Source organism: Watersipora subatra, chromosome 11, assembly GCF_963576615.1.
Source record: "Watersipora subatra chromosome 11, tzWatSuba1.1, whole genome shotgun sequence".
Taxonomy (NCBI): domain Eukaryota; kingdom Metazoa; phylum Bryozoa; class Gymnolaemata; order Cheilostomatida; family Watersiporidae; genus Watersipora; species Watersipora subatra.
The window spans coordinates 15,444,814-15,471,154 of NC_088718.1; the positions used below are offsets into that span (position 1 = coordinate 15,444,814).

Sequence of the window (26,341 nt, forward strand, 5' to 3'; positions counted from 1 at the left end):
TATTTTAACTTAAAAAACAGCATCTTTTTGGTTTTTTTTACCAATCATATTTTACAAACACTTCTTAGTTGTGAATATCGTAGATTCGAGGCTCCAATTGTGCAGTTAATGTATGTGTAGGGAAGACTTACCTGCGCAAATCACCAAAAGTCACCTTACCCCCGACAATCACCAAACTGACAATCACACAAGCCTATTCTTACCTGCCACATTCACCCAACCCTAAGTTTACCTGCGGCAATCACCCAGAGCCAACCTTACCTGCAACAATCACCCAGAGCCAACCTTACCTGCAACAATCACCCAGAGCCAACCTTACCTGCGACAATCACCCAGAGCCAACCTTACCTGCGACAATCACCTAGAGCCAACCTTACCTGCGACAATCACCCAAGCCCATCCTTCATCTATTGGTAGTTCACCCCTTTGCTGTTTCATTTTCTCTTCTAACTTCCTATAGTTTCTCCCTGTCACAGCTTACTCTGCCTGTGGCCTAGACCAAAGTTAATAGCATGGCAGAGCTGTAGATGGCTATGGTAGATCAAAAGGTCACGAGCTATTTGTATGTATTACTGGCAGGAGATAATCTCTTGTCAATTTTTGCATCCTGTCATCACCTTGTTATCCAGGTACCGTAATAGCTTTCAGCTCACTAGGATGCTTTGTCATAAGTAGCCTGGGTTCCATTAGAACAGAGCCTTTACTTGACTGCTATTAGGTCATAATTTCATGATCAAGAGAAGATAACTTCACCTTAACAATTTTTAAAAGGATCTCTCATGTTTTACAGACACCTTAAAAAAGCTAAGAGCAACGGTTGTGATGTTATACCCAACCTAACTTTAAATGAATCTACATCAAAGTTTAACTGCTTTTTTCAGTCAGTGTTTGTTGTTGACGACGATAAACCTTTGCCAACTGACTGAGAAATATGATATAGATGATTCTGTTTTTAAAATAAAAAATGAAGGTGTTCTGAAAGTTCTCACTGACATTAAAGTTGCTAAATCATGTAGTCCAGACAATCTAACCGGCATACTTCTAGACTTTTTTTGCTTGTATTGTTCACGCATTAACTGAAATATTTAAGTACTCTCTGACCTCGAGCTCTCTTCCGGATATATGGAAGCTTGCCAAGGTGAAACCAATTTTTAAAAAGGGCGATAGAAAGCAGCCAAACAATTACAGGCCTGTCTCATTGACTTGTATTACTTGCAAGTTACTGGAACACATGATAGCTTCCAAAATTCATCAATTTTTTGATAAAAACAAAATATTGTGTGACTTTCAGTATGGTTTCCGTAAAAACAGTTCATGTGAGACACAACTGATCCATACTTTCAATGATTTAGCTTTAAATAAAGGGAAACATATCACAGATGTTTTGATACTGGACTTTCCAAAGGCCTTTGATTCAGTAAATCATCGGAAATTGCTATTTAAGTTAAAAAGACTTAGCGTTCGCCCTATATTTATATCATGGATTAGAAATATTTTAATTAGTAGGAATCAATTTGTTTCAGTGGAAGGTGTTGAATCACAGTTTTGTGATGTTCTCTCTAAGGTCCCTCAGGGATCAGTTGAGGGTCTGCTCTGTTTCTTGTTTATGTGAATGACTTGCCAGGCAAAATAGCATCGGAATGTCGTCTGTTTGCAGATGATGCCATTGTGTACAGTTTAAGAAGTGAGAGTGCAGTTTTAAACGAAGATTTAATGACTCTCGAGGAATGGTCCCGCATCTGGCAACTTTCTTTTAATCCTTCAAAGTGTTCAGTTCTTTCCAATGGTGAACTGAAATCTCAACAAGACTACTATTTACATACAGGGTAATATAAAGTTAACAAATGTTGACTCTAATCTATATTTAGAGTTGAGCTGAGTAGTAAATTAAAATGGGAAAACACATTTGTTGATAAAATTACATCAAAAGCTAACAGACTAGTAGGAATGTTACATAGAGTTCTTAAAACAGCTGACACTAAGACAAGATTAATGGCATAAAAGACTCTGGTTTGATCAGGCCTTGAATATGCTTGCCAGGTGCGGGACGATCCACATTTAAAAAAAGATATGAGGAAGATCGAGAAAATCTCAAATAAATGTCTGAAATTTTTTTACCACATAAGACCACCAGTGAACTTTTCACAATTAAGGGGAAAGCACTAACATAAAATCATTACAGGAACGTAAAAGGGATGCCCAAATAAAACTATATTGCAAAGTGTTGAGTTCCAGGGTTATTCAAAACACTTTTACTCTTCCCAATAACTCACACGATACAAGACAAAATAAGGAATTGTACATACCATCTATAACATCAGGGCAATATTTTCACTCCTTTTGACCAAAAACAACTAGGGATCTTCGAGGGGACGTCGTGTGTGCAGATGTTTAGTTTCTTTGATTCAACTAGAGAGATTTGTACTTGTATATATGTAAATAAATAAATAAATATATAAAAAAAACATTAAATAAAAAAAAGAAGGTTCTTGAAACTGAGTTCTCACATCTTTTTGCCTTTAGAGGCTCTCAGTGAGAACAATCTTATCTGATCTGATCATCTGAAACCACTGAAATATTTTGAGCAGACATTTACTTATCCCTGCAAACTGTAAACAGTCATTGCAAAACTGTTGCTCTGTTGCTGCGACAATTTGAATCCAACAGTAGTTATCATCTCTTGCGTGCATCATTGACCAAATTACATACAAGGGAGATAAATCTAATCTTGAGTATAAAAATGTATCAAAATATTCAAATGGCAACCTATTTGAAACGCTAATAGCTAACACAAATGAAAGTAAATTGTTTAGCTAATTGTTACTGTGTTGTGTTAATATTCTGTAGTAATCCAACTCGGAGTTATGACATAGAACCTACAAAGGTTTAGTAGACGTTATTAGAAAGTATCAGCCTTTTTCTATCATTTGCAATTGATTTTGATGTTTGAGATGAGCTCACTGCCAGGATACTTAAAGATTGAAATCAACCAAACTTGTTCGCGGTTGATAAGCTCATATCAAGCAAAAGTCTATAGTTACGAAGAGACTGACTGAATAAAGACACGCAATGCCGCAAGTTGAACACATTAGCCCATACCATCGATAGAAACGATATCAACTACTAGCGTCTTTCCAATGTATTTGTCTCTGAACATTTTAACCGCGATCAAGTTTTGTTGATGTTTTAATTCTACAACATCTGGTAATCAGACATCAAACATCAAAAACTATCGCCAATAATAAAAAAAGTCCCAACACTTTTTGATAAAATCTACAAAAATTTTGTAAAATTTCATTTTTAATATAGAACTTGTATCACTATAGCGCGCAAACATTCAATCTATGAGACAAGACAAAGAAGGTTAATACGCTTACAGTCTATACGCAGGTTTATATGCATACGCATATAGTCTATGATCATACGAGTGAAGAAGGGAGTACATTCCAGTGATACAAGCCATAGTTACAGATAAATATGTGTTCTGAGTGGTACGACAATGATAATAAGCACATAATGACACAGTTGCAACAAGTAAGTACAGTAAATACAGTTGCAGTAAATACAGATAAATAAAGCGAGTAAGAATACCAATTGACTATAATAATAGATAAAATAAAAGTATAATCCAGAATTAAATAGTTATCTGCAGACAACTTTAGCTTCAGCGTTATTGGCAAAGATTAGGCTGGTTCTCAGCGACTGCGAGCGAACTTAATAAATGGCCGCACTAGAACTTGCAGGGTTGTCTGCTTATTGCAATAAAAATATGGAACATAAATATAAAAAAAATAGCAATCAAAAGCAACAATTTGTCAACTCGAAAATAGTGCATCGAAAGCTGCGATTTGATGTGATGTTTTTATGCACCTGGAAATATAAAAACGTGTAAATATACTCTTATTTACCTGTACTTATCATCAACGGAGTCACTTAGGGAAAACAACTGTACAAACACCTTACTTCTTTTTGTTTTAGAAACAATAGCATGTATCGCAAAGTAGAAACATTTATCAAATAAATTAATGATAAAAATGTGTCGCTTAATAAAATACTTTACTAATAGTCTCCTAAGATGAAGAAAAACTTGAAGAAGAAAAAAAAACAAAGTAAAAGTAAAACACCATTAAAATGGGAATTTTTAAAGCCTTTCTTAGCATAACCCAAAGTGGTGTAATTTTTTAATTAGCAAAATTGTGAGTTATGGAGAGTTGGCCGCGGAAAGTGTTTAAGCCGAAGAGTTGTAGCAGGTAAGTGTTTAAACCGAGGAGTTGTAGCAAGTAAGTGTTTAAACCGAGGATTTGTAGCAGGTGAGTGTTTAAACCGAAGAGTTGTAGCAGGTACTTTGAGCCAGTTACATAGGGAGGGTTTTCGTGTGTAAAGATGAGTTTGTACAATGACATCTTCAGGTAAGTTAATAACATCTTCAGGTAAGTTAATGACATCTTCAGGTAAGTTAATGACATCTTCAGGTAAGTTAATGACATTTTCAGGTAAGTTAATGACATCTTCAGGTAAGTTAATGTCATCTTCAGGTAAGTTAATGACATCTTCAGGTAAGTTAATGACATCTTCAGGTAAGTTAATGACATCTTCAGGTAAGTTAATGTGGCTGTAGCACAAGTTAATCCTGCCTGTTCTTAAAGGCCATCCTTCATATCTCCCGACTACTTGTTTAGTTAAGTGCTATTAGGCTTCTTTACTTGTTCTGTAAAGGTCTCGGCTATTCATGATGTCTATTGTTGACAAATTCTCTCATCCGCTTATTCATGAGCACCTAAACTCCTAAAGCTAGTAAGTGTTAATGTATGCATAGTATGCGGCCTGACTTCACTGGTGACAATCACCGTGACATCCTGTTTGAAGAACTCGGCTTAGAATAAACAACTAGGTGAGATGCTAGTAAAAACAGCAATCATCAAGATGACCCAATTAAGCTATACTTTATAATTGAGTTACTTCTATTACATCTATTATATAACTGAGTTACTTCAATTACATCTATCACATAACTGAGTTACTTCTATTGCATCTATTATATAATTGAGTTACTTCTATTACATCTATTATATAACTGAGTTACTTCTATTACATCTGTTATATAACTGAGTTACTTCTATTACATCAATTATATAACTGAGTTGCTTCTATTACATCTATCATATAACTGAGTTACTTCAATTACATCTGTCATATAACTGAGTTACTTCTATTGCATCTATTATATAATTGAGTTACTTCTATTACATCTTTTATATAACTGAGTTACTTCTATTACATCTGTTATATAACTGAGTTACTTCTATTACATCAATTATATAACTGAGTTACTTCTATTACATCTATTTTATAACTGAGTTACTTCTATTACATCTGTTATATAACTGAGTTACTTCTATTACATCTGTTATATAACTGAGGTACTTCTATTACATCTATTATATAACTGAGTTACTTCTATTACATCTGTTTATAACAGAGTTACTTCTATCATATCTGTTATATAACTGAGCTACTTCTATCATATCTGTTGTACAACTGAGTTACTTTTATCATATCTGTTGTATAACTGACTCATAGTTGTGACACACGTTTGTGTCATGACTTGAGAAACATTCAAGTTGAATCACATTATGCAGCAACACCTCACACCAAAGTCATCACCAATATCTAAAGGACTACAACTCTTAACTATGATCACTTAACAGCCTCAACTTTTACTGCTTTTGTTTGCTGAATTACTCAGTGCAAGTGTTTTTTCATAATTATGCAGAATTCTATGAATTCTTCTAGTTCGAATGACTATTTATTCATTACCTTTACTATTTGCAAGTTTGTAGGATCTTATGTCATACGTTGTATTGAGTCACTTCAACAGCTGTAGCCATCTCTCTGTTAAAAATATTTCTTAATTCATATTACAGCACCTGATGCGTGAAGGTTGTTAAGTTTTCGCTGCATAAACCAAAATGAGACAAGGAAGCAGGTGAATGTCTTTGTCTTTTTTCATGTTCATATTATTAATAGAATGCCATCTAACTTGTAGTAACATTGCTCTACTAACTAGGTGTAACTACTAACTATATAGACCACTATATTTATTGTATTTTATCTCACAAAGAGCATCAATAATAAATAGCCTTTTTCCATTGGCCACAAGTTCTACCATGTATTTAGTAAAAATTGGAACTTTTCTCACCTAACTAAGACATTTTATTTTACACTAGTAACCTGGCAGTCCTGCACGCCCTGAGAGATTGTCAGGTGTAATAACTAAAAGAACAATTATTCCCAAATATGGCAAGTTGGTTGATTGGCGCAGTTGGTGGAGTGTTGGTTTACCAACCCGTTGATGTGAGATTGAATCGTGGTGAAAACAGTGTTTTCCATAATGTTCCAAATGGTGGCTTTGAACAGATCGCTTTTAATATAGTAATAACAATTACACTGACAATCTTGTGCACCCGTGAGAGATTATCATGTGTGATAACTCTGGTTCAATTATTCCACCATGCTTGGTAGTAAAACTAAATATCCGGGCTCCATTCCTTTGCGGAGGAATGTTTTTCCTAACCACCCAACATTGGCTTCAGACAGATGGATGGACAAACAGGGCTCTTATAAAAAGCAAATACTACTATTTATTTTTATATATTCTGTAAAATTCTATGCAGAATAGTGCGGGCTATAATGCATTACAGAATATGCATCTGCTCTGCAACGAACAGGCTACAACCATTACATACCAGGCAGCCACCTCAATCACATTCGTAATATCACATTTCATCTTTGTGACAGTCTAATCACTATCTTGACAGGTATCCCAGGTGCCACAGACACATTAACATAAATATTTGTTACCGCTGTCCAATGAGTGTTAGGTTGAGATTAAATAACATCATCAGTTTTGCAGCTACTTATTGTAAGATACTCTTCTTGAGTGGCTGTGTCTTTTAGTGACTGATTCAACAAACACACTTATGGAGGGAAACAAAAGACTCGGCGTGGCCATATTTGGTTTGGGTCGAGCTGGCCAGATTCACATCAGTAAGTATGATATATGTACTATATATTCACATCTTTATAGCATGCATACTTGTTGCCATCCATATTACTCCTCATACAGTGTAAGCATGCCTAAACAAAACCAACAAGTAGATAACTATATATATATATATATATATATATATATCTTAGTGTTGGTCTTTTGTTTGTCTTTTTGTTGCTCATTTCTGTGTCCAGTTTTAGCGATTGAAATCTAGAAATGAAAAATCTCACTCACTCTCTCTCTCTCTCTCACTCACTCTCTCTTGCTCTCTCTCTCTCTCTCTCTCTCACTCTCTCTCTCTCTCTCTCTCTCTCTCTCACTCACTCACTCTCTCTTGCTCTCACTCTCCCTCTCTCTCTCTCACTCACTCTCTCTTGCTCTCTCTCTCTCTCTCTCTCACACTCTCTCTCTTTCTCACTCTCTCTCTCTTGCTCTCACTCACTCTCTCTCTCTCTCACACACTCTCTCTTTCTCACTCACTTGTTACTTACATATACACTTCTCTATACACTTCATTGCTTACATCTATCTACCCTGTTACTCACCTCTATCTATCATGTTACTTACCTTCATACACCCGGTTATTTACATCTAACTTGTTGTCTACCTTTATATATATATATATATATATATATATATATATATATATATATATATATATATATATATATATATATATATATAAAGGTAGGCTACAAGTTAGATGTAAATAACCGGGTGTATTTATGTATATATCTATTTATCTATATTTATCTATATATTTATGTATATATATATATTTATATATATATATCATGTTACCTACCTCCACCTGTCAATTACATGTACATCTAACTATTCCATTACTTACCTTTAATCACCCTGTTACTTACCTCTAAGTTACCCTGTTACTTACCTTTAGCTACCCTGTTACTTACCTTTAGCTACCTTGATACTTCAAATGCATTAAATATTGCATTAGCACGGTCAAAGAGAACATTAATTTTGACATTGATTTGTGCCATGAGTTAATGTGAATTATATATTGTAGAAAATGTGGTACAGAACTACAAGTTAGAGTTGCTTTACGCAATAGATCTAAGGCTAGATCATACTAAGTCTCTCTTAGAGCAGTACCATCAGCCTCAGTGTCAAGCTCTTTCTCCTGCCGACCAAGATATAGCACTGAACGACAAAAAGTAAGTTCGAAGTTTGAGTTTGAAATTTGGGAAGTGACACAAATATAATTGCATGCACGCACACACACACAAGCACACATATATGTCATTTAAAAGTAAAAAAGCGAACTCTACACTCTGAGAGTTAAGTATATTAAAACTAGGCAATTTTTATATGAATAGACTTTCTTGTGGCAGCTGCAACAGTGTTTCATTAATACACATGCATTTGTACACAAATGTCCATATGTTTAAATTATATGTGTAAATGTGTGTGTATATATATGCTTTTGTATGTGTGTATATGTGTATGGTTACTTATTTATGCATGCGTGTCTGTATATATTTCTGTGTATTTATATTTATATATACTTCAAAGATTTTAGGAAAGTTAATGCGCTGACACAAGAGTGCTCAAATCACAAATGTGATGAGCTTTGCGCGAAGGCTAATAGTGTCACATCTCTCACAGAGAGTTCAACTGATATATATTCTCAGCTCAGTATATATAAATCTTTAAGTCTGTCTCTCGTTCATCTGTCTAGCTATAGTTCATCTGTCTAGCTATAGTTCATCTGTCTAGCTATAGTTCATCTGTCTAGCTATAGCAAATAAAATCTAGGAATAAAAATTGTGCTTTACAGTTGATTTAAATCCACAAAGATCGCAACCGTATGTTCTTACACACACACAACTAATTACAAGGCTAAGCTGTTCTTACCACTCCAATCGCTCTTAATAATCTTATAACAGGGACATCATGACCTGAAGCTGCACTGTATTTATTAATAACTTAGCATGTGCAATCACGCAAATGATATACAGTATATGATGGGATTGTCGAAACCTTCATGCTACACCTTATCACTGAGAAGCTTGGCAAAAACTTCAGTTTATATTGTGATGATGGTCTAGGACTACTAAAAGATACTGCAAAAAATATTGAGCGCACTAAGGAAGAACTATGTGAAATCTTCCATAAACACAGCGTACGTATTGCCATTGAAGCAAATACGAAAGTAGTAAACTTCTTAGACGTAACTTAGGACCTTAACAATAACAGCTTCAAAGCCTATAGTAAACCCAACAACACAATCACATATGTACACAAAGACTCAAATCATCCACCATCAATCATAAGAAACATACCCGAATCCATCAACAAAAGACTCACCAACATGTCGTCAAACAAGCAGCTATTCGAGGAAACAAAAGCCCTGTTTCAAAATGCACTTTCTAACAGTAAGCACAACTTCTCTTTAAATTACAAGAGTAACAACCCCAACAAAAAACCTAATCCAAACAGAAACAGGAAACGGCAAACAATATGGTACAACCCCCCCCCCCCCCCCCCATACAACAAAGCTGTTACCACCAAGATCGGTAAACAATTTTTCAAGATTCTGCAGAGTGAATTTCCACCAGAACACAACATCTTTAACAAAAACTCTGTAAAGCTAAGTTATAGCTGTACTTCAAACATCAACCACATAATTAGCAGGCACAATAAGCAAGCATTACTGTAACCAACCAACATCGACAGGAAATGCAACAGCAAAAATCGGGAAAATTGCCTTCTAAATGGAGAATGTCTTTCAAACTGCATAGTATATCAGGCAACCGTCGAGTCTGGGGAATGCGATACGCAAGAGACACAAACGCATGTGGGCCTCACTGAAACAACTTTTAAAACAAGATAAGCCAACCACAAAACATCTTTTAAATATCCTACCAAACAGCTACAAACAGAACTGAGTAAATACATATGGGACTTAAAAGACAAGAACATTCACTACAATGTAACCTGGAAGATCATCAAAAGTGCGGCATCATACAACACATCAACAAAGTCTCGTCCGTTATGCCTATGGAAAAAGTACTTCATCACATTTGAACCGAAGTTAGCCAGCCTTAACACTAGAAGTGAGCTGATATCCACATGCCGGCATGCTAGAAAACACCTAATTAACTCCACAACATAATTTGACGACATATTTTCTGTACACTAAAGTATTAAGCCCTCAGCTTTATAAAATAATTTTATAATTTTATAGCCGGTACATTATACATTTTATACATTTTACATCTGCCTGAAGATTGCAACGTGATTGCATGAAACTATTAGTAGTAATGATTTTAATCTGTAGTTTTTAATAAACTTTATAAATCAATATATATATTTCACAATTTTTTACACTAATTATGTATATATATACATGATTTGTGTAAAAAATGGGAAAACTCTAGTATAAAATGGAGTAGGGCGCTGTTAGCAGTAGGTCTGACTACTTATCCATTATCCTATATAATTATCTGGGCTTCATTTGTAATTAACTATTAGTTTGAATTAAGAACATTTGGTTACTGAAAATGATATGAGCACATAAAACTCATAACTAGTCATTTCCCAAGCTTGCAATTAATGTAAAAAGTGCAATGAACTTAATTGAAGGCTATATATACAATGTATATATATATATCCTGCCACACTAATAGCCTCTGCTTTATGACTGCTCTTTGCTAGAACACATAAAAACAAATAACATATTATAAATGTTTATCTATACATACTATATATAACTATTACTATATGTTTTCTCTTATACAGATTGGATTTTGTACTAGTCAGCACACCGACCTTTGAGCATGAGGAGATCGTTCTAGCGGCAGCTCGTGCAGGTGGTACTCTTGTTAAAACACCATGTTGTAAAACACGTTATTGCCCCGTCAACATGTTATAAAGCACCTTATTGCCCTGTCACTTTGCTATAAAGCACCTTATTGCCCTGTCACCTTAAATTCATAAAATAATCTGGAACCCTGTTACACAACTTAATAATGTACCTGTTAACCTTTTCCATGTAACTTTGTGTGTTTGCTGCCATTGAACTCTAACCAACTGCAGGTAAAGCAATATTCTGTGAAAAACCCATCGCTGCCACTGATGAGGCTATTGAAAACTGCTACAACGTGGCAGCAGAAAACGGTGTTGCGCTTTTCTGTTCTTTCAACAGGTATGTGGAAAGCAATATGCTTGTTACTCGCAATTTTCCTATGCTAATTGTTATTTTCAGCCAAATAGATCTCTATGGTAATGTCGCCCTAGCCGCTGCATAAATTTATATGTTTGTTTAATCAACTATACATATAATTTACATGAGAGGTTAACCACACTTTTGCTAGGTTCTCTACCGTGGTCTTTTGTGGTCTTCAAATGATTTATGCAAGTTTTTTCAGTTAATGTTGGGTATAGATACTATATCTGCTATCTCCTCCCATCTCCTCCTATCTCCTCCCATCTCCTCCTATCTCCTCCCATCTCCTCCTATCTCCTCCCATCTCCTCCCATCTCCTCCCATCTCCTCCCATCTCCTCCCATCTCCTCCCATCTCCTCCCATCTCCTCCCATCTCCTCCTATCTCCTCCCATCTCCTCCCATCTCCTCCCATCTCCTCCCATCTCCTCCCATCTCCTCCCATCTCCTCCCATCTCCTCCCATCTCCTCCCATCTCCTCCCATCTCCTCCCATCTCCTCCCATCTCCTCCCATCTCCTCCCATCTCCTCCCATCTCCTCCCATCTCCTCCCATCTCCTCCCATCTCCTCCTATCTCCTCCTATCTCCTCCCATCTCCTCCCATCTCCTCCTATCTATTCCCATCTCCTCCCATCTCCTCCCATCTCCTCCCATCTCCTCCTATCTCCTCCCATCTCCTCCCATCTCCTCCCATCTCCTCCTATCTCCTCCTATCTCTTCCTATCTCCTCCCATCTCCTCCTATCTCCTTCTATCTCCTCCTATCTCCTCCCATCTCCTCCTATCTCCTCCCATCTCTTCCCATCTCCTCCCATCTCCTCCCATCTCCTCCCATCTCCTCCCATCTCCTCCCATCTCCTCCCATCTCCTCCTATCTCCTCCCATCTCCTCCCATCTCCTCCCATCTCCTCCTATCTCCTCCTATCTCCTCCTATCTCCTCCCATCTCCTCCCATCTCCTCCTATCTCCTCTCATCTCCTCCCATCTCCTCCTATCTCCTCCCATCTCCTCCCATCTCCTCCCATCTCCTCTCATCTCCTCCTATCTCCTCCTATCTCCTCGTATCTCCTTCTATCTCCTCCTATATATATATATATATATATATATATATATATATATATATATATATATATATATATATATATATATATATATATATATATATATATATATATATATATATATATATACATGTATATATATAAATAATATAAATAAATATATATATATAAACTAGCTGTGCTACCCGGTGTTGCCCGGGTAATAGAAAAGCCTTTTTGGACAGAAAATTGATTTGTATTTAATATATAACAACATTTGCCATTCTAACTTTCAAACTACATATCATGAAAGAAGTGTTTTGTGTAATTGAAATAAATGAAGAGAGAAAATAAAAACAACTATAAAGGTTTTTAAACTTTTTCAAACAACTGTAACTTTCAAACTTAATATCATGAGGAAAAGGTTTTGTGCAGAACAACTAAATTAAAAATAAATTAAACAACTGTAAAGGTTTTCAAACCACTGTAAATTTACAATTTCATAACTTTCAGCGACGTGTAAGAAGATTGCTCAAAAACAGAGTTGTTCTAAATCCGAAACAATTTTTCCCATGAAAATAAAACTATGTAAATTATGTAATATGTTCCAAGGCAAGAAAACAACTTCGGTGAAGTATTTTTTGAACTAAATTTAATTTCAACTTTATTAAATAATTTTTCATTGTAATCATAACTAAACAGATTGTATTTAGCCATTACTTGCTAATTATTTCACATTTAAACACATTTACAGTTTTACTCTTCTTCTTAATTTATTTCAACAAAACACTTTTTTCATGATATGAAATTTAAAAGTTGTAGTTATTGGAAAAAGCTTGAAAACCTTTACAATTGTTTTCTTTTCCCTCTTAATTCATTTGAACTGCTTAAAAATATTTTCTCATGATATGAAGTTCAAAAGTAAGAATGGTCAATGTTGTATACGGTATGCTATATATGGTATGTTATAATGGTATGTTATATATAAAAATAAATTTTCAGTCTAAAGATTTGTTTATTACTCGGGCGATGCCGGGTAGTACAGCTAGTCCTTTTAAATGTACTGGTGCTGGTTAGAGTGGCCTGTCGGATGTCTGAAGAATAGACCAAGGGAAATTCATGTATTCTGTATTTATAGAGTTATTCAATACACATTGGCTATAGGCTAAATAGCTTTTATTTTACTCTATGAACTGTCTATAGAATAATAAAACTATTTTAACTATAGATTATTCTCGATTGTAAAATATTATTTGTCTATAGATTGGTTGAAAATAAAATTGATGGAATTTGCATCTAACATATATTATCGTACAACGTTTTCTACGAATTAAGCTTTAGTAAACTGTTATTTTATGTCATTGTTATGAAGTTTTGTGACATCATGATATGTAGCTTAACATTAAACGCCATATTTATACCAAACAACAAGTTACTTTGTTGTTGCTGTTTAGTGCTAGAACAATACACTTGCTTCTGTAATAATGACTGCTGCAGGCAAAATCTGTCTTAAACCATAACTGTCACGTACAACTTTTATCGTATTTACTAGGTAAATCAGACACGCTGATTCCGATTTTGTACTCAAAATAAAGATTGGTCCACTAACTTTCAGAGTAATGAAGGCTTTTTTACAGCATTTTAATACCAGTCTCAAAAACAGCACGATCGGCACAACAAGCTCCCCCCATAAATACTTGACATAACCTAGCTTTTTAGGAATGGAAGTTAGGGATGTTTAGTCCGATTTAGAATGATAGAGATGGGTGTCTTAAAACCCATTATTTATTCAAGTTCAGCCTTCAAAATAATCTCACTCTTTTCTGAAAGGTAGATGAGCGATTTAACTTGCGTATTCAAAAATGAGCTCAAAAAAGTGCGATAACAACGCTAGCTTGTGATAAAATCGCTGTTTTTGAGCTCATTTTCTTGGCGTTCAGCTTATTAAACATCCTGTAACAAGCTACGAGCCATTTTATATAGTTTATCTACCTTTCATAAAAAGACTGAGATTATTGTACTGGCTGCATTTAGATAATAATGGGGTTAAAGACACATCTCTATTATTTTAAATCTGACTAAACATCCCTAACCTCCGTTCCTAAAAAGCTAGGCTACGTCACATATTTATGGGGGAGCTTGTTGTGCCGATTGTGTTGTTTTTGAGACAGATATTGAAACGCTTTAAAAAGCCTTCATGACTTTGAAGGTTAGTGGACCAGTCTTTATTTTGAGTACAAAATCGAAATCGGCTTGTCTGATTTACCTAGAAAATACGATAAAAGTTGCATGTGACAGTTATGGTTTAATAATCACTGTTCGACTGCTGCAGGCGGTATGACCCTAGCCTAAGACAAATGCACAAGTCTCGTGATCAGATAGGTCAGATCCAGATGGTGAAATCTTGTGCGCGAGATGCTCCTTTTCCACCCATGGAGTACCTTAAGATTTCAGGTTTGGTTTCCTTTTCTGTTTCAAGTTGAAAAAAGATGGCATCAGGCGATATTTTTGGCTGCAATGAATTAACTTTGACAAGTTTAAAAAGCTGTTTTTGCTATAAATGTTAAAATCAGCAGCATAAACACCAACCACACAGACACGATTCTCTAGCATTCAGCTATGACCACCGTGCACTAACTCTAGCATTCAGCTATGACCACCGTGTACTAACTCTAGCATTCAGCTATGACCACCGTGCACTAACTCTAGCATTCAGCTATGACCACCGTGCACTAACTCTAGCATTCAGCTATGACCACCGTGTACTAACTCTAGCATTCAGCTATGACCACCATGTACTAACTCTAGCATTCAGCTATGACCACCATGTACTAACTCTAGCATTCAGCTATGACCACCATGCACTAGCTCTAGCATTCAGCTATGACCACCGTGTACTAACTCTAGCATTCAGCTATGACCACCGTGTACTAACTCTAGCATTCAGCTATGACCACCGTGTACTAGCTCTAGCATTAAGCTATGACCACCGTGTACTAACTCTAGCATTCAGCTATGACCACCGTGTACTAACTCTAGCATTCAGCTATGACCACCGTGTACTAACTCTAGCATTCAGCTATGACCACCGTGTACTAACTCTAGCATTCAGCTATGACCACCGTGTACTAACTCTAGCATTCAGCTATGACCACCGTGTACTAACTCTAGCATTCAGCTATGACCACCGTGTACTAACTCTAGCATTCAGCTATGACCACCGTGTACTAACTCTAGCATTCAGCTATGACCACCGTGTACTAACTCTAGCATTCAGCTATGACCACCGTGTACTAACTCTAGCATTCAGCTATGACCACCGTGTAATAACTCTAGCATTCAGCTATGACCACCGTGTACTAACTCTAGATACAATGTGATCATATGTCGCTGTTACATTTGTGAGGGTAACTTCTGGTAAATAGCTGGTATTCATTGATTACATAACAAATTTATATCTATAGTTCAATAAGTAAATATAGATCTAATTATTGTGACTAAATAATGATTAGTTCTTTTTAGTTTTAAACCTTTACAGTTGTTTCTACATTTGTTTATGATGTTACAAGTGGTATTTCCACTTGTACAGTTCTAAATGCACTGCTATAACCTCTCAATAGAAAGGCTTATCTTCTTTAACAAAGCACCTGCGTTAATCCGCAACTTGTGAATTTCTATTGAAACATTTCGCACAGTAACTCAATGTGCACACAACTCCAAAACTGCATCATCCATCTCCATGGAAACGTGATGTATGTATTTGACACAGTAATCAGTCTATAAATATACTTATATATATTATCTTTATCTATATACATATATGTCTCCAAGTATGTGGATCTGTCATCCCGGCTATAGCGCACGTGGATTATTTTACCAATGCGGCCACGCGTTACGACGCCCCTGTTAAGATATATTTTTTGTAAGGTTCGATTACTATATCTGGGGTCAAGGCCAATTTTTCTCGCGCAGACAATTATATTGTCTCCGTATCGCCGTATTCAAAGTTTTGCTAGATAGCTTTTGGTGGAACAGTAACCTTTTTTATACACACACACACACACACTTCTATGCAAGAATTATTATTATTAATTCTACATATTCAGGACTTTTATTTTGTTTTCTCAGTTTGTATTGATTGTATCATTACCAAATCATTTTTTATTGTAATTGTAGCAAAACCGACTTAATTTAGCTATTACTTGCTAATTATTTCACATTTACATCTAAACCTTTTTATAGTCGTTTTATTTTTTAATATATTTGGTCTGCACGAAACAATTTCCTTATGATATGAAGTTTAAAAGTTGTTTGACAAAGTTTGAAAATCTTTAGTTGTTTTTATTTTCTCTCTTAATTTATTTCAGTTACGCAAAACCCTTTTCTCGTGATATGCAGTTTGAAAGTTAGAATGGCAAATGTTGTTATATGTTAAATACAAATCAATTTTCTGACCAAAGACTTGTTTTATTACCCGGGCAATGCCGGGTAGTACAGCTAGTATATATACTGTTATTTTAAATCAGGGGCGGATATAGAAAAAAAGTGCGTGGTGCAAAATTTGTGTAATATATCGAGAGTGGGAGTGAATGAAGGAATCTTAGAATGAAGGAGAGGTGTGTTTGAGCCCAAAAAAGTGTAATCATTTATTTGCAGCAAACAACAAGTTTAGACGTAAAAATTGACATTAGATATGATTAATTAAATTGATGTTTTATAATGTTCCTTATACTATGTACAGTATATCAAGATTACATGTAAACGGAAAGTTAACAATGTTAACAAACATTTATGCAATAAAATAAAATCAAGACAAAATTAATCACAAAACCTCAGCAGCCATTTGGTTTGGCTTTGCAGAAATTAGCCATCATTTCTGCAAACTACCATAAAAATGTTTCGTAGTATTAGGTACATAACGATGCTATTATAAAACAGATATATTAAGGCATACTTTTTTGAATTGTTGTTTTGTCATCGAAAGAAATGATCCAAAGTTCGTTCTTGACCTTTCTTTTGAGACATTTTGCTTTTAAAGTTGCTTGTAGTACTTCTTTGGAAAAAGTTGTGGCTCAATTAGGGATGTTTATTGGGACCACCCTCATTTGTTTATAAGCTAAACAAATTCAGGTCAATGTTATTAAAACTGGTTCTTTATAACGAGCTCTACTAGGCCGTTTTTGTTCATTTCCTCCCAAAGCAAGTTCTCAGTGAAATGAATTGTCATTTACTCAATTCTTGATGGATTTTAAATCTTTTTTTTTAAATTTTTTGCCATATTTATGGTGGTGCATTTGCACCATATGCACCACAATAGATCCGCCCCTTATACAGTGTATATATACATGTATGTGGAATTGAAAGTGGTGTGTCAATATTACAAGCCAGACTGGAATGCTATATATGTCTTGGAGCCATTGAAACAGAAGCCCCAATAAGCTTTAGCAAAGCTTTTCAATGAATTGTTATGAATTCATATTTAATTATGCTCACTTGAGAGAGGAAATATTGTTGGATCACTAGGTAATATTAAAATGCTGCTTTCATGGCTGTGTCAACAGAAGTACCTGGCCAGTTGTATGTAGAGCAATTGTTGTATGACAATTTCCAAAACTCACCAGGCACTTCGATTTGATATTGCAAATAGTTGATTCGATTATATAACAAACTTGTATATTTTTATTAATATTTTTTGTATATTTTTACTTTAAAAAAACTGTTTTGTGTTTGTGATAATCAGAAACATTTATTTTATAAATTTCCGTGTTTGTAGAAGACTACAGAATGAGCTCATTATAAGCTCACACTCACAAACAGTATGAATTCATGGCATTATAAGCTCACACTCACAAACAGTATTAATTTATAGCATTTTTGAGGAAGTCTGAGCCCGTCTTTTCGTTTCTGAGAGTTTTAACTGTGATTAAATTTTGTCCATTTTAATTTGGAAACATCCTGGCAGTCAGATCACCTAAAACAACAACAAATCTCTCAAATGATACACAAATAACTATACTTTTGATAAAATCGTAAAACTTGACATGAGTAAAGCTTTGATGCAGCAATTTTCTAGTCTATTTCCTGACTTGTATAATGTAAACTTGTTAGACATAGACAATATCGCTGACATGCTTTGCAGGTGGAGTATTTCATGACTGTCTTGTGCATGACATAGACCTGATATGCTGGATGATGGGAGACTATCCAGTGCAGGTGTTTGCTTCGGCTCACGCATTCTGTGAAGAAATTAAAGCGATGAATGATGTAGATACAGTCGCGGCTGTTATGAAATTCAAGTCGGGCACAGTGGCTGTCATTGATACAAGTAGAGATGCTGTCTACGGCTATGATCAACGTATTGAGGTAAAAGCAGCAATTATCTGCAGGCTGCAGCAGCTCCTCGCAATGCGGTCTTTGTTCAGCCTCTACATTAGCCTTTACATTAGCATTTACATTAGCATTGTCAACTGTTATTTTGTAATTAAAGAGTTAAACTTACATATGCTGAAAACCTCCTTTTCCATCTAAAATTACTCTCTATTCATTTAATCAACTGTAAATTCTATGAGCTGTCATTATCTGACTATCCATTATCTGAACATCGTTATTTTAATTTCAAACTTGGATTTAAAAAACATAAGTTTGCTTATACATGTACCATACTTTTCGGGCTAAAAACCGCACACCTATTTAAGCCGCATCTGCTTTATTTTTCAAAAACGATAATAAAACAATACATAGGCCGCATCTTTGTATAGGCTGCAGAACTCAGGACAGTGCTTTTTAACACGGCAGCAACTTTGCTGTTTAAAACGGAGCAGTGCCTAACGACACTGTTTTGTATTAACTGACGCTTTTTAACCTATGGTCTAACGGAACAGTACCATTAGGCATTGTTTCGTTTTTTTACCGCTAGAGGCACACTAACCAGAGATTCTGGTTAATGAATAGAATAAAATAGCTGCACCCTTACATAAGCAGCATGGCTCAAAACATAAAAAAAGTAGTGGCTAATAGTCTGAAAAGTACGGTAGGTAAAAAAGCTGGAAGGAGCACACCGTGTGAAAGCTGTTGATTGTTGCTGTGGATAGAGCAATAGGGAAACATCTAGTCATGCCAAAAATCTAACAGAACTGAACGATAACCAACTACAAAAACTAGCTAGGTAGAAAACAACCTCACTTATTTTAACATTTATCTAAGTACTGGCGCTGGTTTGCAGTTGTTCGGCTCTAAAGGAATGCTGCTGAACCAAAATCAGAGGCCAAACAACTTGGTGAGGGAGAGTGAGCAAGGAATGACATCTGGCCGAATTTATAATTCATTCAATGACAGATATGAGGACAGCTACATCCAGGCACTCGAGCACTTCTGCCGGGTTGTTAGAGGTTGGCTTTGCAAAACGATATACTCAAAATGTTTACTTCAAAGTCGAGTACTATGCAGTCTTATATGAGAAGCACAATTAATTCATTTATTTATACTACTTGTGAAGGCTTTTAGCATTATTTTTCTTGTCTAACAACATCATATAATAATCTTTACTATAATCTTTACTATAATCTTTACTATAATCTTTACTATAATATTTACTATAGTCTTTACTATAATCTTTACTATAATCTTTACTATAATCTTTACTATAATCTTTACTATAGTCTTTACTATAGTCTTTACTGTAATCTTTACTATAGTCTTTACTACAGTCTTTACTATAGTCTTTACTAAAATCTTTACTATAATTTTTACTATAGTCTTTGCTATAGTCTTTACTATAGTCTTTACTATAATCTTTACTATAATCTTTACTATAGTCTTTACTATAGTCTTTACTGTAATCTTTACTATAATCATTACTATAGTCTTTACTATAATCTTTACTATAATCTTTACTATAATCTTTACTATAATCTTTACTATAGTCTTTACTATAATCTTTACTATAATCTTTACTATAGTCTTTACTATAGTCTTTACTATAATCTTTACTATAATCTTTACTATAATCTTTACTATAATCTTTACTATAATCTTTACTATAGTCTTTACTATAATATTTCCTATAATGTTTACTATAATCTTTACTATAATCTTTACTATAATCTTTACTATAATCTTTACTATAGTCTTTACTATAATCTTTACTATAATCTTTACTATAGTCTTTACTATAATCTTTACTATAATCTTTACTATAATCTTTACTATAATCTTTACTATAGTCTTTACTATAATCTTTACTATAGTCTTTACTATAATCTTTACTATAATCTTTACTATAATCTTTACTATAGTCTTTACTATAGTATTTACTATAATCTTTACTATAATCTTTACTATAATCTTTACTATAGTCTTTACTATAATCTTTACTATAGTCTTTACTATAGTCTTTACTATAATCTTTACTATAGTCTTTACTATAATCTTTACTATAATCTTTACTATAGTCTTTACTATAGTCTTTACTATAATCTTTACTATAATCTTTACTATAGTCTTTACTATAATCTTTACTATAGTCTTTACTATAATCTTTACTATAATCTTTACTATAGTCTTTACTATAGTCTTTACTATAATCTTTACTATAATCTTTACTATAGTCTTTACTATAATCTTTACTATAATCTTTACTATAATCTTTACTATAGTCTTTACTATAGTCTTTACTATAATCTTTACTATAATCTTTACTATAATCTTTACTATAATCTTTACTATAGTCTTTACTATAATCTTTACTATAATCTTTACTATAGTCTTTACTATAGTCTTTACTATAATCTTTACTATAATCTTTACTATAATCTTTACTATAATCTTTACTATAGTCTTTACTATAATCTTTACTATAATCTTTACTATAGTCTTTACTATAGTCTTTACTATAATCTTTACTATAATCTTTACTATAATCTTTACTATAATCTTTACTATAATCTTTACTATAGTCTTTACTATAATATTTCCTATAATGTTTACTATAATCTTTACTATAATCTTTACTATAATCTTTACTATAATCTTTACTATAGTCTTTACTATAATCTTTACTATAATCTTTACTATAGTCTTTACTATAATCTTTACTATAATCTTTACTATAATCTTTACTATAATCTTTACTATAGTCTTTACTATAATCTTTACTATAGTCTTTACTATAATCTTTACTATAATCTTTACTATAATCTTTACTATAGTCTTTACTATAGTATTTACTATAATCTTTACTATAATCTTTACTATAATCTTTACTATAGTCTTTACTATAATCTTTACTATAGTCTTTACTATAGTCTTTACTATAATCTTTACTATAGTCTTTACTATAATCTTTACTATAATCTTTACTATAGTCTTTACTATAGTCTTTACTATAATCTTTACTATAATCTTTACTATAGTCTTTACTATAATCTTTACTATAGTCTTTACTATAATCTTTACTATAATCTTTACTATAGTCTTTACTATAGTCTTTACTATAATCTTTACTATAATCTTTACTATAGTCTTTACTATAATCTTTACTATGATCTTTACTATAATCTTTACTATAGTCTTTACTATAACCTTTGTTGTTAAAATAATTGGCTGGATGATATATTATTTATCCAGGAACATACATTCGCAGTCATCTCGACTTGAATGCTTCTTTTAATAGCCAAGCTCTACATGACAGATTATTCAACTTTACAGCTTAAGTTCTCAATCTAAACCAATATCTGCTCTAAAAAATAATCTTTAAATAAAATAGTAATTACAAAACAGTTTTTAGTGAAAAAATTGTCCTTTGATGTATAAAGTTTCTTATGAAAAGAATCTTCAACATGTTCTGCAACTCTGTATGCCTCTGTACACTCTTGACACGATAACAATTTACTAGATTTACTAAAGCATCCTTTTTATTTGTATATTAGTGTATTATCTTGTTCAGTAGTAATTTGGAATGACCTTGACACACGGGCTCATCAATGATACTTTTTAAACTACTGTTCGAATCAAAACATCTGCTGTAAACAGCAGATGTTTTGATTAAACTCCAGATACAAAAATACAATTACGTTTTAGTTTACCTTTAGGAGGAAAAGCTCATTACCGGCTTGTATAAGGGCAAACAGAAAAGTCAAAACCCTTGAAATAATAAAATATTCTTTTTACCCTTTTTGTCCAAATCAAGTATTAAATTGTTTTCTTTAAACATTGTTCTGGTAAAAATAGTGTGGAGGCATGTAGAGGCATGTAGAGGCATGTAGAGGCATGTAGAGGCATGTAGAGGCATGTAGAGGCATGTAGAGGCATGCAGAGGCATGCAGAGGCATGTAGAGGCATGTAGAGGCATGTAGAGGCATGTAGAGGCATGCAGAGGCATGTAGAGGCATGTAGAGGCATGCAGAGGCATGCAGAGGCATGTAGAGGCATGTAGAGGCATGTAGAGGCATGTAGAGGCATGCAGAGGCATGTAGAGGCATGTAGAGGCATGTAGAGGCATGTAGAGGCATGTAGAGGCATGCAGAGGCATGTAGAGGCATGAAGAGGCATGCAGAGGCATGTAGAGGCATGTAGAGGCATGTAGAGGCATGTAGAGGCATGTAGAGGCATGCAGAGGCATGCAGAGGCATGTAGAGGCATGTAGAGGCATGTAGAGGCATGCAGAGGCATGTAGAGGCATGAAGAGGCATGCAGAGGCATGTAGAGGCATGCAGAGGCATGTAGAGGCATGCAGAGGCATGTAGAGGCATGCAGAGCTTTTTATTGGCATTGGTAATCATCGACAAAAGGAGGTTTTTATTGCATGCCACAAGAAAGAAAGAAAAATATAGCAATCAGGAATTATTGAGTGAGTTGAACAGACATATTTTATAAGTTGGTAATCTAATAGCATTGTGGAAGAGTCGGGATAGTGAATTAAGGTTGTAGTACATGCGAATCAGGCTAGTGAATTAAGGTTGTAGTACATGTGAGTCAGGCTAGTGAGTTAAGGTTGTAGTACATGTGAGTCAGGCTAGTGAATTAAGGTTGTAGTACATGTGAGTCAGGCTAGTGAATTGAGGTTGTAGTATATGTGAGTCAGGCTAGTGAATTAAGGTTGTATTACATGTGAGTCAGGCTAGTGAGTTAAGGTTGTAGTATATGTGAGTCAGGCTAGTGAATTAAGGTTGTATTACATGTGTACAGTTACTAGTCTTTACTTTAGTAAGAGCCATGTCTGTCTGTCCCTCCGAAGCCAGCTCAAAACCTTAAAAAAAGATTGCATTTCAAGGGGTTCAATTTAAATATTCGGGCGCACAGATGTGAAGTCAAGCACTATACCACTAAACTATGCAGCCATGTTGCCGCATTTTGGATTAATTGTGCACATAGTTATCACACAGCGTGATCTTTCACAGCGCACGGGACTGCAAGCATTAGAAATATTAGTAATTGATATAATATAACGAACATAAAGATATAATATTAGTAATTAATATAATATAACGAACATAAAGATATAATATTAGTAATTGAAATAATATCACGAACATAAAGATATAATATTAATATAGTCTATTATGAAATTCGTAAGCTATTTTCAACTCGGTATCAGGCTATATCAAGCTGTCGACTACAATACATGGCCGTAATACATGTATTAATGAATGTAGCTGATGTAAAACATGTACACTATAGTAAATCAAGGTTATGACAAACTTTTTGGACAAGACAGAATTCAATAAAGCTTAAGTTTGAGATAAAAGTTTCAACATTAGGAAACGTTTATGATTGCAGGTGAGGAGGAGATGGAGATCACAAAGGAGAACACATTGAATATATCAAAGATAGCTGATGCGTTGGAGAGGTCTAGCAGGACAGGCCAGCAGATAGACATGACCTACTAGATACTGTCTGACATGTTTATAGTTTATATAAACATGGTGGCTAAACACCGCTGACCATTATATTCTTGTTAAACATTTTGCTTTCATTAGAAATACCACGTTGAAGGTTTCTTCTAGTGGCATAGTTGCAAAAGGTTTTCAAGATAGATGCGATAGCGTTATAGCTCATTTCTGCGGATTGATATTCTGAAATATATCCATCTGTTTACAGATGCTTTCTTAAATTTATCATGGTGTTTCTATTCTTTGAATGGGTTCAGAGTTGCATCCACTTCGATTCATAGAAACAGTAAAATCAGAATCAATTCGACGCCATTTCGCTTTGCTAAATTTTTGCGAAGGCATTCACTGTGAGAGCATTATTTGACCTCATAGAAAAGCTCACTGCTGATAGATCTGAATCAATAAGACCAATCAATTAATACATGCATCAATTGACACATGACTTCCGTCAAATCAGTTGATAATCAATTGAGAAAAATAAACTAGTTTTACAAAAAGATGGACAATCAAAGGTTTTTGCTACATAACGATGCAAATACAAATATTGACCTTTTATATCTGCAAAAGCCTCAGAAAGGAAGTTTTGTTTTTTTGACAATGATATAGTGGCTTCTCAGTGAACACATTTGTTTCGCTTTGTATTACTATCCTCTGTAGATTAAACTTTATGATGGAAATCTATACTTTAAGGCCCTGGTTAAAACTTCTAGCAGCTTAAAGAGCAAAATAGTTATAATATATCAGCAAAATATTTGCTGATTTAGCTTAAAATATGTAATAAACTCCTTTAATAGCTTCTGCTCTATTGAATGACAAATGGCTACCCCACACATGGCTACTACACACATGGCTGCCCCACACATGGCTACTCGACACATGGCTGCCCCACACATAACTGCCCCACACATGGCTGCCCCACACATGGCTGCCCCACACATGGCAGCCCCACACATACGCGACATACCTCTCTGTAGTTCCCATGAGTGAATGACACATGGCCGCCCCGCACATACCTCTCTGTAGTATTCACGAGTATCACTAACAACTATAAGTGCACTGGCATCAAATGACCTCAACATTTCCAAGTTGTTTCAACCCAATTAGTAAATTGACCACCACACACCTGGTCTCATGCAATGATTCTAAATAGGTGAATATGTCAATGCTGTGGAAATACATAACTCAGTAGCTCTTAGAATTTTTCTCTTCTAAAAAAGTGTACATATATTGTAAAAAGTGTAGGCCCTACAAATATTGTAAAAAGTGTAGGCCCTACATATATTGTAAAAAGTGTAGGCCCTACATATATTGTAAAAAGTGTAGGCCCCACATATATTGTAAAAAGTGTAGGCCCCACATATATTGTAAAAAGTGTAGGCCCTACATATATTGTAAAAAGTGTAGGCCCTACATATATTGTAAAAAATGTAGGCTCTACATATATTGAAAAAAGTGTAGGCCCCACATATATTGTACAAAGTGTAGGCCCCACATATATTTAATACAATATAAGAGCTTTTTAATCAACATTTGATACAATCATTAAAAAAAACAAGGAGATCAAAGAAGCGATAATTAGCAATTGTGAATCTGCCATACATAGCCTAGTGGTCTAAAACGCCCGACCTATGAACAACAGGTTGATGTTCAATTCCTAAGAAAGCCCGATGGTGGTGAGAGGAATGACGTCCAATGTTAAATTGCTCTCAGCAACTGGACATATCTCCAGTTGTAGAGGTTCCCTTGCTACTAGACTCAGACATGTCCAGCCAAGATCACAGAGATATTGTTCATGTAACACTGGCTCTCAAAAACACGAACAGACTCCGCTTGCAATAAGTTAAGCAGACATACTCTATCTTCGAGGGATTGCTCTCACAAATTAAAAATATTTAATGCCACAACAAGGTATATTTTATAGTTTTTAATTACCGCATATAAATATTTCACAAAACATGAAAAGTACAAGATTATTTAGTTAAATTATTATCATCAGCACATTAATCCTATTATTAAGCATTCTATATATTGACCTTGTAGCAAACGGAAGTATTGGCTTGGCACTCAACAATACTTTTTGAACTCATTGTTGATATTCATACATAATGCCAGCAAAAGGCAGCAGAAGGTTGAATGACAAGCTAGATGCATTCAACCCATTGGTGAGTAGCTTT

The 26,341-nt window shown here is 34.5% G+C and overlaps 2 protein-coding genes across 2 annotated transcripts in view; one reads left to right on the forward strand and one right to left on the reverse strand.

Moving 5' to 3' along the window:
- LOC137408836 (monocarboxylate transporter 12-like) overlaps nt 1-547 on the reverse strand; it is a 28,653-nt gene extending 28,106 nt beyond the window's left edge. The window contains exon 1 of the mRNA XM_068095417.1: nt 378-547. Coding sequence (XP_067951518.1) covers nt 378-438 — 61 coding nt within the window. The 5' untranslated portion in view covers nt 439-547. The remainder of the gene's footprint in view (nt 1-377) is intronic.
- Nucleotides 548-6,930: 6,383 nt separating this feature from the next.
- Nucleotides 6,931-24,392, forward strand: LOC137408390 (myo-inositol 2-dehydrogenase-like). Its single transcript, XM_068094903.1, has 8 exons — nt 6,931-7,047; nt 8,079-8,226; nt 10,814-10,884; nt 11,111-11,219; nt 14,612-14,733; nt 18,419-18,642; nt 19,502-19,667; nt 24,055-24,392. The coding sequence occupies exons 1-8, from the start codon at nt 6,981-6,983 to the stop codon at nt 24,162-24,164; spliced, it is 1,017 nt and encodes a 338-aa protein (XP_067951004.1). The 5' UTR covers nt 6,931-6,980; the 3' UTR covers nt 24,165-24,392.
- Nucleotides 24,393-26,341: the final 1,949 nt, after the last annotated feature.

Coding starts and splice junctions, on each gene's coding strand:
- LOC137408390 (XM_068094903.1), top strand. CDS start 6,981: ATGGAGGGAAACAAAAGACTCGGCGTGGCCATATTTGGTTTGGGTCGA. Junction 7,048..8,078: donor AGCTGGCCAGATTCACATCA/GTAAGTATGATA, acceptor TATATATTGTAG/AAAATGTGGTACAGAACTAC. Junction 19,668..24,054: donor CTTCTGCCGGGTTGTTAGAG/GTTGGCTTTGCA, acceptor TTATGATTGCAG/GTGAGGAGGAGATGGAGATC.